The following is a 19,379-nucleotide window of genomic DNA, read 5'->3' on the forward strand; positions in this document are numbered from 1 at the left end:
TTCTGCTGCCTGCAACATCCTCCAGCATTACCGGTTTGGTGGTGGGTCAGTCATGGTGTTGGGTGGCATTTCTTTGGGGGGCCGCACAGCCCTCCATGTGCTCGCCAGAGGTAGCCTGACTGCCATTAGGTACCGAGATGAGATCCTCAGACCCCTTGTGAGACCATATGCTGGTGCGGTTGGCCCTTGGTTCCTCCTAATGCAAGACAATGCTAGACCTCACTCAGGCTGGAGTGTGTCAGCAGTTCCTGCAAGAGGAAGGCATTGATGCTATGGACTGGTCCGCCCGTTCCCCAGACCTGAATCCAATTGAGCACATCTGGGACATCATGTCTCACTCCATCCACCAACGCCACGTTGCACCACAGACTGTCCAGGAGTTGGCGGATGCTTTAGTCCAGGTCTGGGAGGATATCCCTCAGGAGACCATCCGCCACCTCATCAGAAGCATGCCCAGGCATTGTTGGGAGGTCATACAGGCACGTGGAGGCCACGCACACTACTGAGCCTCATTTTGACTTGATTTAAGGACATTACATCAAAGTTGGATCAGCCTGTAGTGTGGTTTTCCACTTTAATTTTGAGTGTGACTCCAAATCCAGACCTCTATGGGTTAATACATTTGATTTCCATTGATCATTTCTGTGTGATTTTGTTGTCAGCACATTCAACTATGTAAAGAAAAACGTATTTAATAAAAATATTTCCTTCATTCAGATCTAGGATGTGTTTAGTGTTCCCTTTATATTTTTTAGCAGTGTATAAAGAGATACTGTACATGGTGAAACAATTGAAAGTCCCAGTTTTCACATAAAAAGAGGGACTGATTTATTGTAAATACAGTCTGTGACGGTGTATTTTTTTCCATCTTGTCTCCACCAGTCAGCGGTACCTGGCCAAGCAGCTGTACACCAGCCGACCCACAGCCCAGAACCACCCGGTTCAGCAGCAGCTCACGCTGGGGGATCACCAGCACAGACTCACCGCACAATACGGGATCTCAGATTCAGATGATAGGGACAACAACAACAATAAAATCAAGTTTAGGGTATAGACACACATTACATGCTTTCATGTCTTTTATCCCAAAGATTTAGTCACTAGGTCAAATGTTGAAGTGTTCTGCAACTTATTCTCTCAGGAGCTGTATTTGATGTATAAAATGACTATCTAGCTGTTCTTTTATGTTTCATGTGTCGTGGTCAGTATCTAATTTGGCTTCTCTTTTGAAGATAAACATGCATGTTACCATCTTTAGACATGAATGCTAAGAGTAATTGAAATTATGACAACCCGATGATGCTTCTTTTGGTTCAGATTGTTCCAAGTTCTTTTTATTTAATCAATCACATATTTAGTTACACGTAGCTGATTCAGAATTTAGATAGTTACATTGTCATTGGGCCCATAACATACAGTACAAGACCCCCTCCAAACAGTGATCCCAACCCACTTCACTTCAGTCTCAACCAATGGCACGAGCACACTAGCCCAGTCCCAGATCGGTTTGTACTGTCTTGCCAACTCCTACGACTTTAGCATGATAACAACCATAGGAGTTTGCTATACAACCCAAACAGATCTGGGACCAGGGTGTGAATTCACTACTGTACCTTCCAGTCCCCCAAATCCATTTTACTAGTGTTGCACCCCAAACAAAGCACACAGAGGCACGCTGTCTCCCCTCAGGCAGTGAAATACATAGTGTACATAGTGTCCCTCCCCTCCCTCCATCACGAATATAAATCCATGAATGTCATGTCCTAAAATAAGCTGTTGCTGTCATTCTCCTCTATATGCAATTCTTATTCACTTTTTTTATTTGCTTTTATGTTGTAAGTATAAAAAACAGGAAAGGAAAGTAACAGAGAGGAAAAAAACAAACACTAGCGCTATAAGTCTGGCTCAGACGATCTCCTCACTGACCATGTAAGAAGCAGAGCCAGATAGATATATAGGCAGGCAGGCTGGCAGGCAGTAGAGTGAGTATCTGTGTGTTCAGTAGTTCACTCATTCAAAGCAAACATTTGTCCTGAAATCACACCATGATGAACACAGATGGTTAGCAGCTCTATTGGTACCCTCCCCATATAGTGCACTTTTGACCAGGGCATATGGTTATTTATCTGAACACAAAGGGCTCTGGTCATAAGTAGTGCACTATATAGGGAGCCATTTGTGACGCAATCCATAGTCGTGATAGAATAACTGGCATATTACTTCATTTTCTCATTCCCATATGAAAATAGATTTCTGAAAAGAAATGTTTTTGTCCTGAGTGTGTCTGTAACAGCAAACTACAGGGAGCTGGGCTCACTCAAGCCTCTCGTTCAGACCCACTGTCTTTCTGCCAAGCCAGAGACAATCCCACTTTCTCTATCCCATCTCCCTGGGGATGCACTGAACAGTAACGGTTTGGCTTGCAGTCAGACCTGGGTTCAAATAGTATTCACCCTTTCTCAAATACTTCAAGCTGTGCTTGATTGAGATTGCCTGTCACAATGGAACAAATAGAGTAGTCCCAAAGGTGCAAACCCTGGTCTCTGGCGATCCAGGCAGGCCCAATCAAACTCTTCTTTGAAGTAAAAATGATCTTATTTGAACCTGGGTCTGTCTCAGAATAGGCTGTAGGCTAGATTGACTGGGTGAGCAGTGAGAGCAGAGCCAGCACATTGCATATGCTCCCTGTGGTGCTTCATCACAAGCTGGCTCACTGCATCCCTCCTTGCCTCATCATCACACTGCCTCAGCACAAAAAGTGTATGAAATGGCAACCTAGTCCCATAATTAGTGCACTACATAGGGAATAAATTGCATTTTCAGACACAGTACATAGACTCTCAACAGATACTCACTGGACTGCAAAGGGACACTTTAAAGTCAGGAAACAAAACATTGATGTACATGAGGAACATTAGCCTACTTTTTAACCTCTGCTTTCAATAGGTGGGTTTTGATTCTACTGTATATTTTAAAATGACATTAGCTACTGATTAATCTCGACACCCAGAACCAAATCTCACATGCGCACTTCTACTAGTAGTGATGTAAAATGTATATTTTTAGTTTTCTTTTTGAGCGTTTGTAACATGAAATGGTGTGAAGATACATTTTTTGCCTTTTAGTTTTTTTCTGTACTATTGAATATTTGTTTTGTTTCACTGTCATCACCTTCAAAACAAGTATTCATTCATAGGTTTGTTGTTACAAAACACAAATGAAATGTATTTTTAAGTCAACTTTAAAGTAAACTTAAAACACACATTTTTATCCAACAAACTCATCGATAAATAACAATATTTTGGGTTGTATTTACATTCAGAGCGACATTTTTTTTTAAACGTGATCTTTCTAGGTCTAGTTCCTCTCTAGAAAGATACCTCTGTTCTCCTTCTCTAAATGCTTGTTTCTGTCTGCTTCTTGTCATCATTCTTACCATTGTCTAATTCAAAACAAAGAGTTTTTGGCATGTAAATATTATTCCTACTCAGCCCTACAAAGAACACATTCTACACATTAGATGCATAAAGCAACCAATCTACGCATATGCCTTTCAGCCCAATCTGCTGATCAGGTAAGCCTGTTTTGGATTGCCAGCGTGAAAGATAGAGAGAATCTGTGTATTTTACTACCAGCTAACTGTAAATATACAGAACTACTGCACCCTACCACACATTATAGTGTGCAATAGTGTTATGTTATGCTATACTATGACATGAAGAGGTATGGGAAAGATGACATTTATCAGCTGACAGTTTAATACACCGTAGAAAGAGACAGACAGAATAGATACAGAAAGCTAGAGGTCTACATATAAATTACAATATCATACCAATAATGAAGTCACTCTTGTGATGAAAAGGCGAGAGTAGAGTAGAGAGGAGTAGATTAGAGTAGATAAGAGAGGAGCAGAGTGGATAAAAGAGGAGTAGAGTAGATAAGAGAGGACTGGAGTAAGGATGTAATCTGGTGCTCTGTGTTGAGGGCCAGTAGGCACTGGAACTCATAATGAACATGTTGTACATATCTATAATACTGTATATGGCTAGATAGATAACATTGTAGAATAACAGATGCTTCTGAATGGTCAGTAGTATATTGATCATATAGTCAGTGATCTTATCAATGGAAAAGTCAGTCAAGTAGATAGCTAGATAGATGTGTTAGAGATAGCTAGGAGTGTGTGGGCAGTGGGCATGTTTATATTTTTGACATGTTGTACTGTAGTTGACAGAGATATTTTGGTCTAACAGATAAACAGTTACTAAGGCAACGGGATTATCTAAAACGGCCACCTCTAACTAACTAGCCTAATCTAAAATGGCAGCCGAGTTGGGCAGGCCATTGGTGGTGGTGTTGGGATTGAGGGGGGAGCTGTCCTGCAGTGTGCCCGGGTCCGGGGTGGCTTCGCTGGGTCGGCTGTACTGGCTGACCAGGGAGTCTTCCATGGTCACCTCGGTGACAGCAATGCTACCGTTGTTATAGCCATCCAGGTTGTCGTCACTGATACACAGTTTGCTCTCATCACACAGAGACGGCTGGCTGGCTGTCCGCTTCTCCTCGTTGTCACTACAGGATGGAGGGAGAAATTGTGGGGAGAGAGGGGGGGGGGTAGAGAAAGACGGATAGAGATGTATAGAAAGAGGGAGATGAAAGGAGGTTGGTAGGTGGGAGAGTGTTACTATGTGTGGGTGGTTCACCAGTGGAGGCTGCTGAGGGGATGACGGCTCATAATAATGGAGCGAATGGAATGGCATCAAACCATGTGTTTGATGTATTTGATACCATTCCACTGATTCCACTCCAGCCATTACCACGAGCCCGTCCTCCCCAATTAAGGTGCCACCAACCTCCTGTGCGGTTCACATACCAATGTCAGTCATAGTATTGTATCACATAGCCATAGGAAGGGTATTGGAAAAGAAGAGGAAGCATGGGAGAGCCTCTAGAAAAAAACATAGACTATTTGGACTCAGTTGCAGGAAAGGCATGCAGAGTAGAGCACCTTACAGCATACCTCTCAAGAGATCTGGCAAAGCAGGGGAAAGCATTATGGGAGAGAGGAACATTAATGAACACAGGACGCTGGGATAAAAACACACATATCTTTTCAAACAGGGAATCAACGCGATCATGTTGACATTTAAAACATGCTAATTTGCGGGGTATTGACTTGCATTATTTGTTTTTATTATTATTATTATATTTTTTTTTTGCAATTTCATGACAGCAGCCAGGTAAACAAAGCCAAACCATGGATCGCTGTCTTACCTTGTCCAAAGACTGCTTACAAGATAAGGAAACCAATGTCATTTTGTAACTTGGGTAAACTATCTTTTGAACTAATATTCAACAATTATATAATCTACAGGTTTGAAGGAATATTAATACATGATCAATGCCTAATAATCAGTATATCGTCTGATTAGACAGGCCAACCTGTACTCTCCGAATGTTTCATCCTTCATAGGGCGCGCCTCAGAGTCTACCTGACCCTCCTCCTTATCTTTGACTGAGAGAGAGAGAGAGACAGAGAGAGAGAGAGAGAGAGACAGAAAGAGAGAGCACGACAGGGAGGGAGAGAGAGAGAGACAGAGAGAGAGAGCGTGACAGGGAGAGAGAGAGATAATTGAATTTCGGTATCTGTTCATTAATCAGTAGAATGTCCTTTCTAAGCTAGTGGCTGACTGAGGTTTTGGTAATGCCATAGACGCTGGCCAGTTAGTGAACTAGCAGCACAACAATATAGGGAATGTGTTGTGCTTTTTTAGAGCTGCCTGGTCTGCTACATATCATGTGATTTGTCAGAAACTCCCTGACATATAGGGTTTCTCAGAAACAATCTGGTATGGCCCAACTCGGTGGACTTGTGGTTGGAGTGTCCGCCCTGATATTGGAAGTTTTATTCCCGGCCGAGTCATACCAAAGACTGTAAAAATGGGACCTGATGCATCTTTGCTTGGCACTCAGCATTAAGGAGATAGATTGGGGCTAAGGCCCTGTGATTGACTAGCATCCTGTCCAGGAGGTGTACTTGTACATCAAGCTGCCTCAAACTATAGAAACAACCAAGGCTCCTGCCAGGCTACTTACTTACCATATTTTATATGTGGTTTATTAGAAACTACATTCTACAGTGTATGTGGTTTGTTAGAAACTACATTCTACAGTATATGTGGTGTGTTAGAAACTACATTCTACAGTATATGTGGTGTGTCAGAAACGACATTCTACAGTATATGTGGTGTGTTAGAAACGACATTCTACAGTATATGTGGTGTGTTAGAAACGACATTCTACAGTATATGTGGTGTGTTAGAAACGACATTCTACAGTATATGTGGTGTGTTAGAAACGACATTCTACAGTATATGTGGTGTGTTAGAAACGACATTCTACAGTATATGTGGTGTGTTAGAAACGACATTCTACAGTATATGTGGTGTGTTAGAAACGACATTCTACAGTATATGTGGTGTGTTAGAAACGACATTCTACAGTATATGTGGTGTGTTAGAAACGACATTCTACAGTATATGTGGTGTGTTAGAAACGACATTCTACAGTATATGTGGTGTGTTAGAAACGACATTCTACAGTATATGTGATGTGTTAGACCTAACGTGGTTTGCCTGGTATCTGGTGGTGTTATATTTACACCTACCTGAATACTTTCCCCCTTTGCCCCTCTTGATAAAGCAGAGGATGAGCAGCACCAGCAGCAACAGCACGATGGCGCTCACGAGCCCAATAAACCAGCCCTGAGTAGCAAAGCCTGTCTGCACATCCATCACCCCTACATAGGGAGGGAGGGAGGGAGGGAGGGAGGGAGGGAGGGAGGGAGGGAGGGAGGGAGGGAGGGAGGGAGGGAGGGAGGGAGGGAGGGAGGGAGGGAGGGAGGGAGGGAGGGAGGGAGGGAGGGAGGGAAGGAAGACAGATGGGAATGGACAGAGGTCGAGTGAAAGGGAGAGAGGGTCGTAGCAAGGGATCGTAGAGAGACGTAGGGGGATGAAAGGAAGAGATTAAGAAGAGAGGGTGGGTATGGAGCGCACACGCACTGTGGCTCAGTCGATACACATACTGACACAGACATAACCTAACATACATTACACTAGAGATGAAGGAAATACAGTCCAATTCTCCAAACAAATACTACTAATGGATTACTTCATTTGGCCTCTGAACGTCTTGCCATCTAGTCTCTTTCATGTAGGACATTTCAAAGCAAAGCACTTCCAACAATAGCAGAGTGCTGCTGTACACTGTCAGATGCAGGCAGGAGAGCCCCAAAGGAGAAGCTGTTTTGCTGTGCGTGTCTGTATATATATATGTGTGTGTGTGTGTGTGTGTGTGTGTGTGTGTGTGTGTGTGTGTGTGTGTGTGTGTGTGTGTGTGTGTGTGTGTGTGTGTGTGTGTGTGTGTGTGTGTGTGTGTGTGTGTGTGTGTGTGTGTGTGTGTGTGTGTGTGTGTGTGTGTGTGTGTGTGTGTGTGTGTGTGTGTTCTTGCATTCACATGTGTGTCTGCCTGCCTGTCTGGTGTGTGTGTGTGTACCGGCTATGCTCCAGTACCTGCTCCCTCTGATCTCAGGGACGGACACGTCTGGGGACGTGTTTAACTATACTTGTGGGGACCAGAAGGGTTAGTTTTAGGGTTAAGGTAAGTTTTGTGTGTGTGTGTGTGTGCGCGTCTAGGTGTGTGTGTACAGCCTGGGATTCCTACCAATCCCTCGGTTTCAGTCTCCCAGAATATATATATATATATACTGCCTCCGGTACCTGCTCCCTTTGTGGTGATCTCAGTCTCCCAGAAGGTGTTGTTGCTGAAGGTGAATCTGAGGCGGTACTGTGACCCCGGGGTCAGACCTTTCAGCTGGTAGAATGATGCAGACGAGTTCAGCTTCTCAGACTGCTTCCACTTCCCACCGTCTGAAGACAAAATAACCACTTTATTTGTTTAGACATAGAAATAGACAAAATATATATTTTTCCTTCTTGTTCTTACAGGCAGGGGAGTGAAGTTATATTTACAGATTTATTTTAAAAACATGTCAGTCTCCTCCAGAGCGACTATGTTTAAATTTCACGTTTACAGTCAGTTACAAGTGTGTTTGGTGTTTCCACAGGTATACTGTTGGTCAGCTGGTAGTGTATGTTCTTGTTGAGGTACTGTACCTGCACGGCCACATGCACAAACAAAGCTCATACGTACCTTGCTTGTTGAGGTACTGGACCTGCACGGCCACATGCACACACAAAGCTCATACGTACCTTGCTTGTTGAGGTACTGTACCTGCACGGCCACATGCACACACAAAGCTCATACGTACCTTGCTTGTTGAGGTACTGGACCTGGAAGCTCACACTCCTCTGTCTCTGGCCTGGCACCCAGCTCAGGTTAACAGACTTCTCTCCTACATACAAGCTGATATTGGACGGAGGAGCTGGAATGGGTTGAGAAGGGGTTCGGGTGATTCTCATGGAACCAGTTGTAACCATGGCAGTAGCAAATTGAGTTAGAAACCCATGATGCATCAGTTATCATTCTAAAGACTAAGATGCCTAGTTTATGGTGCAGTATTTGATTTGAAATACCTTTGATATTTTTACAATAATTTTGTACAGATTTCACCCCAAATTCTCATTACCAAAATGCATCCAGATTAAATTATCTGATCATTTTATACAATTTTACCTTAGAAAAACCTAACTTAACTGAATAAAACACAAAATATGTTGCTGTTGTTTGTCCATAAATCATACAAATGGTATACTAGTTGAAGTTTACATTAAACTATAATATTTCTTAAAAACACATAAAAACACAGTGTGTTTGTTTCTCAATAAATAACACTTTTTCAAGTTGGTGTAAAAATTCCAATCAAAGTTTTATTCACCCACGATACATCATCTAGAGGAGTAGTCCTTAGATGAGCACAAGTTCATTTCATTTATTCACCTATATGCCTTCAGAATGAGGATTCTCAAAACAACCCCTTTATGACACTTGACCTTCTCATTGCCGAAATTACTAAAAAAAACTCAAATTGAGAAAAACTTAGAGAATTATTACCTTACCAAAGTGGAGGCATGAATGGGCTTTAGTGATGTAGTCAATTGTTTGCTGACTCATAATGGCTGTCTCCTATTACCTGAAGATTGAGCGAAGGGCCTTTCATTACCAAAACACACATTTCTAATTTCCACATCATTTTTCGGTCTGTTTCAGTCATGAGAACCTTAATTTATGTAATGATAATAAGCTCATTATAATGTAAAGTCAGGGGATGTGCTGGTAACTTTAATTATTCACAAGGCCCACTGCTTACACCTATTGTATAGCTTTTTTTTGTAAAACAGTAAAACATCAGTTATTTGATTAAGTAGGGGTTGTCAAGAAATACACATTTAATTTACTTGAAGCCACAATATGGAGTTTGTGTTTCAGCAAAGAACAACCCTGCCACTTAAAGGAGGAGATTTTGACAGGTGCACCTGTTTTAGCGCTTACCTATACTGTCGTCTGATATCCCAAGACAGTTTTGGTCCATATCCCACATATTTAAATACTTTATAGGCATATCATGTTATGTAATTTATCCTTAGGATCACATTCAATTTTGAAATGCATCTGAACCACACATATCCATGTCATTATTACACCAACATTGCCTGTAAAGGCCTTGGAGAAATTCGTTTTTTTTATAGTGACTTATTTATACTTAAATCCTCGTTTGTAAATACTTGCGCGTAATTACAGTCAGGTTAAAATAAATAGTGGAGGTACGCCATACCGGTAAAACGTGAGCCGATCACAATATATAGGCTAATACACCAATATTTAATTAACATGAACATGAATTTGCGATATCTTTTGTGGTATACGCTTCAAATTGCGTTGTGGTTTGAGAAGAACCCTACACTTTGTCAAGGCGGGGAGTGGTGGCCGAGATTTATGGTTTGAAACTCTTGGCCTTCCGTAGACGCTCGCGGACAAGGCGGAGATGTGTGGCGGAGACCGAGGTGCGCGTGGACAACAATTCAGGCTACAAGTGTAGGTCTCACAACATTCACATCATTTCATTACGCTACTGGTAGGATACATTATGTCTGTTTCCATTCATCAAATTGCGTGTGCACAGTGCACGTGAACGAAAGTGCGAGTGTAGCCTACAGCCTTTGTTAAATTATTGACAATCGGATGAAAACATCATAACTGGTTGTGTTTATACCACATTAAAAGGCATACTGTAGGCAGCGTGATGCATACTGTAGGCAAGCGTGTCCATAAGGCTAGGAGAAGCTAAGCTTTCCCTAAAGTAAATTGAATTAAATAGCCAAAATTATATAGCCTAATTAGCGTATTCCTGTCTATACAGAAATCTAAAATAAAATCATTAAAAATAGGCTACTACACCAGAAAGCATGATTTGGCCACAGAGGAACATTAGCTTCTTAGATTGTTTTAAATCGCAGTTGGAAGGTCAGCGTGCGCAGCAAATACCAAATATACTGAACAGAAATATTAACGCAACATGCAACAATTTAAAAGATTTGACTGGGTTACAGTTCATAAGGAAATCAGTCAATTGAAATAAATTAGGCCCTAATCTATGGATTTAACATGACTGGGCAGGGGTGCAGCCATGGGTGGGCTTTGGAGGGCATAGGCCCACCCACTTCGCAGCCAGGTCCAGCCACTGGGGAGCCAGGCCCAGCCAATCAGAATGGGTTTTTCCCCACAAAAGGGCTTTATTACAGACATAAATACTCCTCACCCTCGCATTGTGTTGTGTGACAAAATTTGTACATTTTAAATTGACTTTTTATTGTCCCCAGCACAAGGTGCACCTGTGTAATGATCATGCTGTTCAATCAGCTTCTTGATAAGCCACACCTGTCAGGTGGATGGATTATCTTGGCCATGGAGACATTTCTCACTAACAGGGATGTAAACAAATTTATGAACAAAATTTTAGAGAAATACACTTTTTGTAAGGATGGAACATGTTGTGTTTATATTTTTGTTCAGTGTAGATGATTGTTAAGTTGCGTCTGTCAGTGAAAAGCAGAAAGTCCCAGCCAGGCATATCTCAATATTTAAAAATACAATCACGGAAAAAATGTTTGGAAAGCAAATGGCTGTTGCTGTATAGAGTTGACAATGAAAAGACTCCAATCTGTCTTTTAGTTATCAGCATTCTTAATTTAAAGGAGCGAACAATAGCCTATTTTACATCGGCCATATCCCTGGTAAGTGTGCATATAAACTGTCTTCAAATAAAATAAAATAAAATAGTAGTTGTCACATGCACCGAATATAACAGGTGTAGACCTTACTGTAAAATGCTTACTTACAAGCCCTTAACCAACAATGCAGTTTAAAGAAAATAGAGTTAAGAAAATATTTACTAAATAAAGTAAATGTTTTTTTTATTTTATTAAGTAACACAGCAAAATTACTATAATGAGGCACTATACAGGGGATACTGGTACTGAGTCAATGTGCGGGGGTACAGGTTAGTCGAGGTCATTTGTACATGTAGGTAGGGGTAAAGTGACTATGCATAGATAATAAACAGAGAGTAGCAGCAGTGTAAAAATAAAGGGGTGGCCAATGCAAATAGTCAGGGTGGCCATTTGATTAATTGTTCAGCAGACTTATGGCTTGGGGGTTAGAAGCTGTTAAGCAGCCTCTTGGACCTAGACTTGGCACTCCGGTACCACTGGCCATGTGATAGCAGAGAGAACAGTCTATGACTTTGGTGACTGGAGTCTTTGACCATTTTTGGGGCCTTCCTCTGACACCGCCTGGTATATGCCACTTTTGTTTGTTTTTGGACAATAATTTCCTCCTCCAGGTTAGATGGACGTCATATTCTATGTGTCACCCCTTTTCGTAGGACGATTATGTGGATCAGACAACATCTGTTTGTCAGTGTCAGCAGAGTAGGCTACCCTGTCATTTTTGTAGTATAAAAACACGTGCAAAGAAATTAATTCCACTTTCACCCCTCATTACAGTACTTATAATTAAGATGAGGGGTATTTTAGTCAATTTTATTAAGATCAGTGATTTCAGTATTATGCAAGTCAAATTTTGCAATTAACAGATGACAGTTTGATGATGTATTGGGTTAATGAATCTCTAGTAGAGCTCTCTACAGTTCTTCAATGGCAAACTTTGCAACACTCATTACCAAAACATACATTCTCATCTCCAAAACCTGTTTATTATTGTCATAAGCACCAATATTTAGAAAATATTAGGAGAAATAAATGTCTACTTTAGTCATTTTGGCCGAATCAGATCGTGTGTTTGTTCTTTATCCAAATATGTGTACATACAAATAGTAAGTCATTTTGACAAAAAACAGGATTCAGAAAAGGTTGTGTGTTGCATTAATGAGATAAATGACAAAGTAAAAGTTTATAGTTAAATAAGAAATATATTTGTTTTCATTGTATGTTTACCTCAGGCCTTTTCATTATGTAAGCAATGTTTAAAAACTATTAGATGTGTTAATAACGTTTTTGGACTTCAGAAACTGTTGCGGTAATGAGAATTTGACATTGCTAGTTGTGGAAATTGTAGTAGAATGCATAATATTTCATCAATAAACATAACAACAATTATGAAATAGATCAATACAGATTCTAATCTTAGTGATCCAGGAAGAATTATGGTGGAAAATGTTTATTTCAATTGTGAGAATCACCAAGTTAGAATCTCTTTCACCCTTTTAGAGTTAACCACTCAGTAATATTACTTATGTACTAATGTCACCACAGCATGATACATCCACCAGTAAACACTGTTTTAATGTTGGGTTTTATGTGTATGGAACCGGGAGACACATTTCCACATTGTGTAGACAAAACTGTTGTTCTACTTCTAATCGTCCTGCAGTACTGGTGTGGTGTGTGGTGCCTGGTGATGGGCTCTCAATCAATCAACCTCTTAGTGTTAACCCTCTCGGTGTGTTCTAGAAATACTCCTCCTGCAGTACTGGTGTGGTGTGTGGTGCCTGGTGATGGGCTCTCAATCAATCAACCTCTTAGTGTTAACCCTCTCGGTGTGTTCTAGAAATACTCCTCCTGCAGTACTGGTGTGGTGTGTGGTGCCTGGTGATGGGCTCTCAATCAATCAACCTCTTAGTGTTAACCCTCTCGGTGTGTTCTAGAAATACTCCTCCTGCAGTACTGGTGTGGTGTGTGGTGCCTGGTGATGGGCTCTCAATCAATCAACCTCTTAGTGTTAACCCTCTCGGTGTGTTCTAGAAATACTCCTCCTGCAGTACTGGTGTGGTGTGTGGTGCCTGGTGATGGGCTCTCAATCAATCAACCTCTTAGTGTTAACCCTCTCGGTGTGTTCTAGAAATACTCCTCCTGCAGTACTGGTGTGGTGTGTGGTGCCTGGTGATGGGCTCTCAATCAATCAACCTCTTAGTGTTAACCCTCTCGGTGTGTTCTAGAAATACTCCTCCTGCAGTACTGGTGTGGTGTGTGGTGCCTGGTGATGGGCTCTCAATCAATCAACCTCTTAGTGTTAACCCTCTCGGTGTGTTCTAGAAATACTCCTCCTGCAGTACTGGTGTGGTGTGTGGTGCCTGGTGATGGGCTCTCAATCAATCAACCGCTTAGTGTTAACCCTCTCGGTGTGTTCTAGAAATACTCCTCCTGCAGTACTGGTGTGGTGTGTGGTGCCTGGTGATGGGCTCTCAATCAATCAACCTCTTAGTGTTAACCCTCTCGGTGTGTTCTAGAAATACTCCTCCTGCAGTACTGGTGTGGTGTGTGGTGCCTGGTGATGGGCTCTCAATCAATCAACCTCTTAGTGTTAACCCTCTCGGTGTGTTCTAGAAATACTCCTCCTGCAGTACTGGTGTGGTGTGTGGTGCCTGGTGATGGGCTCTCAATCAATCAACCTCTTAGTGTTAACCCTCTCGGTGTGTTCTAGAAATACTCCTCCTGCAGTACTGGTGTGGTGTGTGGTGCCTGGTGATGGGCTCTCAATCAATCAACCTCTTAGTGTTAACCCTCTCGGTGTGTTCTAGAAATACTCCTCCTGCAGTACTGGTGTGGTGTGTGGTGCCAGGTGATGGGCTCTCAATCAATCAACCTCTTAGTGTTAACCCTCTCGGTGTGTTCTAGAAATACTCCTCCTGCAGTACTGGTGTGGTGTGTGGTGCCTGGTGATGGGCTCTCAATCAATCAACCGCTTAGTGTTAACCCTCTCGGTGTGTTCTAGAAATACTCCTCCTGCAGTACTGGCTCCGTCCAGTGTGGTAGCTCCCTCCCTGGTGATAGGCTCTCAATCAATCACCCTGTTAGTGTTAACCCTCTCGGTGTGTTCTAAATATCTCCTGCAGTACTGGTCCAGTGTGTGTAGCTGCCTCCCTGGTGATAGGCTCTCAATCAATCACCCTGTTAGTGTTAACCCTCTCGGTGTGTTCATATAAATCTCCTGCAGTACTACCTCCGTCCAGTGTGGTAGCTCCCTCCTGGTGATAGGCTCTCAATCAATCACCCTGTTAGTGTTAACCCTCTCGGTGTGTTCATAGAAATCTCCTGCAGTACTACCTCCGTGTGTGGTAGCCCTCCCTGGTGATAGGCTCTCAATCAATCACCCTGTTAGTGTTAACCCTCTCGGTGTGTTCATAAAATCTCCTGCAGTACTACCTCCGTCCAGTGTGGTAGCTCCCTCCCTGGTGATAGGCTCTCAATCAATCACCCTGTTAGTGTTAACCCTCTCGGTGTGTTCATATAAATCTCCTGCAGTACTACCTCCGTCCAGTGTGGTAGCTCCCTCCCTGGTGATAGGCTCTCAATCAATCACCCTGTTAGTGTTAACCCTCTCGGTGTGTTCATATAAATCTCCTGCAGTACTACCTCCGTCCAGTGTGGTAGCTCCCTCCCTGGTGATAGGCTCTCCGTCCCCGGCCGAGGTGCGCCCCCTCAGGTAGAAGCGGTAGCGGCTGTGAGGGTCCAACTGCTTCAGGGTCAGTTGAGTGACTTTGTGATCGTCTATCGTCTCCACCTGCATCGGGCTGTCACTCTTTACGACTACAGAGGACAGACAGGAAGGTTAGGGTGTGTGTGTGTGTGCTTGTGTTTATTTGTTTGTGTGTGTGTGTGTGTGTGTGTGTCTGTCTATCAGTGTGGTCGTCTATGGTCTCCACCTGCATCGGGCTGTCGTCACTCTTCACCACTACAGGGGCATAGAGAGGAAAGGTCGACTAGAACAGTCAATAACGTTTGTCTCTGACATAGTTGAGGAATAGTCTATAACATTATGTAGGTTTGTCTCTGACATAGTTGAGGAATAGTCTATAACATTATGTAGGTTTGTCTCTGACATAGTTGAGGAATAGTCTATAACATTATGTAGGTTTGTCTCCGTAGTCTACATAGTGAGGAATAGTCTATAACATTATGTAGGTACCTCCGTCTCCCTGTTTGTCTCTGACATAGTTGAGGAATAGTTCTATAACATTATGTAGGTTTGTCTCTGACATAGTTGAGGAATATTCTATAACATTATGTAGGTTTGTCTCTGACATAGTTGAGGAATATTCTATAACATTATGTAGGTTTGTCTCTGACATAGTTGAGGAATAGATAACATTAAGGTTTGTGTCTGACATAGTTGAGGAATATTCTTAACATTATGTAGGTTTGTCTGTGACATAGTTGTGGAATAGTCTATAACATTATGTAGGTTTGTCTCTGACATAGTTGAGTCTCCACTATAACATTATGTAGGTTTGTCTCTGACATAGTTGAGGAATAGATAACATTATGTAGGTTTGTCTCTGACATAGAACAGTCTATAACATTATGTAACGTTTGTCTCTGACATAGTTGAGGAATAGTCTATAACATTATGTAGGTTTGTCTCTGACATAGTTGAGGAATAGTCTATAACATTATGTAGGTTTGTCTCTGACATAGTTGAGGAATAGTCTATAACATTATGTAGGTTTGTCTCTGACATAGTTGAGGAATAGTCTATAACATTATGTAGGTTTGTCTCTGACATAGTTGAGGAATAGTCTATAACATTATGTAGGTTTGTCTCTGACATAGTTGAGGAATAGTCTATAACATTATGTAGGTTTGTCTCTGACATAGTTGAGGAATAGTCTATAACATTATGTAGGTTTGTCTCTGACATAGTTGAGGAATAGTCTATAACATTATGTAGGTTTGTCTCTGACATAGTTGAGGAATAGTCTATAACATTATGTAGGTTTGTCTCTGACATAGTTGAGGAATAGTTTATAACATTATGTAGGTTTGTCTCTGACATAGTTGAGGAATAGTCTATAACATTATGTAGGTTTGTCTCTGACATAGTTGAGGAATAGTCTATAACATTATGTAGGTTTGTCTCTGACATAGTTGAGGAATAGTTTATAACATTATGTAGGTTTGTCTCTGACATAGTTGAGGAATATTCTATAACATTATGTAGGTTTGTCTCTGACATAGTTGAGGAATAGTCTATAACATTATGTAGGTTTGTCTCTGACATAGTTGAGGAATAGTCTATAACATTATGTAGGTTTGTCTCTGACATAGTTGAGGAATATTCTATAACATTATGTAGGTTTGTCTCTGACATAGTTGAGGAATATTCTATAACATTATGTAGGTTTGTCTCTGACATAGTTGAGGAATAGTCTATAACATTATGTAGGTTTGTCTCTGACATAGTTGAGGAATATTCTATAACATTATGTAGGTTTGTCTCTGACATAGTTGAGGAATATTCTATAACATTATGTAGGTTTGTCTCTGACATAGTTGAGGAATAGTCTATAACATTATGTAGGTTTGTCTCTGACATAGTTGAGGAATAGTCTATAACATTATGTAGGTTTGTCTCTGACATAGTTGAGGAATAGTCTATAACATTATGTAGGTTTGTCTCTGACATAGTTGAGGAATAGTCTATAACATTATGTAGGTTTGTTTCTGACATAGTTGAGGAATAGTCTATAACATTATGTAGGTTTGTCTCTGACATAGTTGAGGAATAGTCTATAACATTATGTAGGTTTGTCTCTGACATAGTTGAGGAATAGTCTATAACATTATGTAGGTTTGTCTCTGACATAGTTGAGGAATAGTCTATAACATTATGTAGGTTTGTCTCTGACATAGTTGAGGAATAGTCTATAACATTATGTAGGTTTGTCTCTGACATAGTTGAGGAATAGTCTATAACATTATGTAGGTTTGTCTCTGACATAGTTGAGGAATAGTTTATAACATTATGTAGGTTTGTCTCTGACATAGTTGAAGAATAGTCTATAACATTATGTAGGTTTGTCTCTGACATAGTTGAGGAATAGTCTATAACATTATGTAGGTTTGTCTCTGACATAGTTGAGGAATAGTCTATAACATTATGTAGGTTTGTCTCTGACATAGTTGAGGAATAGTCTATAACATTATGTAGGTTTGTCTCTGACATAGTTGAGGAATATTCTATAACATTACGTAGGTTTGTCTCTGACATAGTTGAGGAATAGTCTATAACATTACGTAGGTTTGTCTCTGACATAGTTGAGGAATAGTCTATAACATTACGTAGGTTTGTCTCTGACATAGTTGTGGAATAGTCTATAACATTACGTAGGTTTGTCTCTGACATAGTTGAGGAATAGTCTATAACATTATGTAGGTTTGTCTCTGACATAGTTGAGGAATAGTCTATACCATTATGTAGGTTTGTCTCTGACATAGTTGAGGAAGGGTCTATAACATTATGTAGGTTTGTCTCTGACATAGTTGAAGAATAGTCTATAACATTATGTAGGTTTGTCTCTGACATAGTTGAGGAATAGTTTATAACATTATGTAGGTTTGTCTCTGACATAGTTGAAGAATAGTCTATAACGTTTTATAGGTTTGTCTCTGACAGAATTTGAGGAATAGTTTATAACATTATGTAGGTTTGTCTCTGACATAGTTGAAGAATAGTCTATAACATTATGTAGGTTTCTCTGACATAGTTGAGGAATAGTTTATAACATTATGTAGGTTTGTCTCTGACATAGTTGAGGAATAGTTTATAACATTATGTAGGTTTGTCTCTGACATAGTTGAAGAATAGTCTATAACATTATGTAGGTTTGTCTCTGACATAGTTGAGGAATAGTTTATAACATTATGTAGGTTTGTCTCTGACATAGTTGAAGAAGGGTCTATAACATTATGTAGGTTTGTCTCTGACATAGTTGAGGAATATTCTATAACATTATGTAGGTTTGTCTCTGACATAGTTGAGGAATAGTCTATAACATTATGTAGGTTTGTCTCTGACATAGTTGAGGAATAGTCTATAACATTATGTAGGTTTGTCTCTGACATAGTTGAGGAATATTCTATAACATTATGTAGGTTTGTCTCTGACATAGTTGAGGAATATTCTATAACATTATGTAGGTTTGTCTCTGACATAGTTGAGGAATAGTCTATAACATTATGTAGGTTTGTCTCTGACATAGTTGAAGAAGGGTCTATAACATTATGTAGGTTTGTCTCTGACATAGTTGAAGAATAGTCTATAACATTATGTAGGTTTGTCTCTGACATAGTTGAGGAATAGTCTATAACATTATGTAGGTTTGTCTCTGACATAGTTGAAGAAGGGTCTATAACGTTTTATAGGTTTGTCTCTGACAGAATTTGAGGAATGGACTATAACGTTATGTAGGTTTGTCTTGATGGATTGATGGAATATGATTGATATATAATTCACTAGCCATCTCTAGAAGTGACTGGTAATACATCAACAATATGTCACTGAGAAACAACAGAGATAGAGATAGATCAGTGATACCATATGATAATAAGTAGCACTGTTGTCTTTTACAAGACAGAGAAACAGACAAGACGTGTAGACTTACTATGACAGTCAGTTGAACACACATATTTACATTTTAGTCATTTAAAGGAGTAATTAGGATTAAGTGCCTTGCTCAAGGGCACATCACTAGATTACTAGACTACCCTCGTCTAAATTAAAGATAGCCAGTTAAGGGGGAGAGGTGTAGTAAGGTAACCACTCTGGTACTGCAGCAGGTATCCTATGAGAACTCCGTTAGGTTGGGCAGGGGGTGTCCAGTGTAGGGTCATCTCTGTGCCTGCATGGCTGTCCAGGCGTAAGGACATCGGGGGGCCAGGAGCTGACAGGAACACAGGCACGCTTGATTAGAGTATCCTTCCACTGCAGTGTACACTGTCTGTCCCCCCCCCTCTGCTTTTCCCTTTCTCTCACCTCCCTCGTCAGTTTCAAAGGACAGGGTCTTGGAGGGGGGGCCCTCTCCCTTGCTGTTGAACACAGTGACAGTGAGGGTGTAGTGAGAGTAG

At 40.9% G+C, this 19,379-nt stretch overlaps 1 protein-coding gene across 1 annotated transcript in view; it reads right to left on the reverse strand.

Annotated features, from left to right (window-relative positions):
- Nucleotides 1–1,309: 1,309 nt before the first annotated feature.
- The window catches only part of LOC124017940 (neural cell adhesion molecule L1-like), a gene marked incomplete at its 5' end in the record, with an annotated part of 62,635 nt that continues 44,565 nt past the window's right edge, over nt 1,310–19,379 (reverse strand). Inside the window, 8 exons of the mRNA XM_046333176.1 lie at nt 1,310–4,569; nt 5,018–5,029; nt 5,272–5,283; nt 5,440–5,512; nt 6,665–6,796; nt 14,889–15,062; nt 19,076–19,195; nt 19,288–19,379. The exon at nt 19,288–19,379 is cut by the window's right edge and continues 125 nt beyond it. Of these exons, the coding sequence (XP_046189132.1) occupies nt 4,311–4,569; nt 5,018–5,029; nt 5,272–5,283; nt 5,440–5,512; nt 6,665–6,796; nt 14,889–15,062; nt 19,076–19,195; nt 19,288–19,379 (874 nt within the window). The remainder of the gene's footprint in view (nt 4,570–5,017; nt 5,030–5,271; nt 5,284–5,439; nt 5,513–6,664; nt 6,797–14,888; nt 15,063–19,075; nt 19,196–19,287) is intronic.

Source organism: Oncorhynchus gorbuscha, linkage group LG03 (assembly GCF_021184085.1).
Source record: "Oncorhynchus gorbuscha isolate QuinsamMale2020 ecotype Even-year linkage group LG03, OgorEven_v1.0, whole genome shotgun sequence".
NCBI classification, from domain to species: Eukaryota; Metazoa; Chordata; class Actinopteri; order Salmoniformes; family Salmonidae; genus Oncorhynchus; species Oncorhynchus gorbuscha.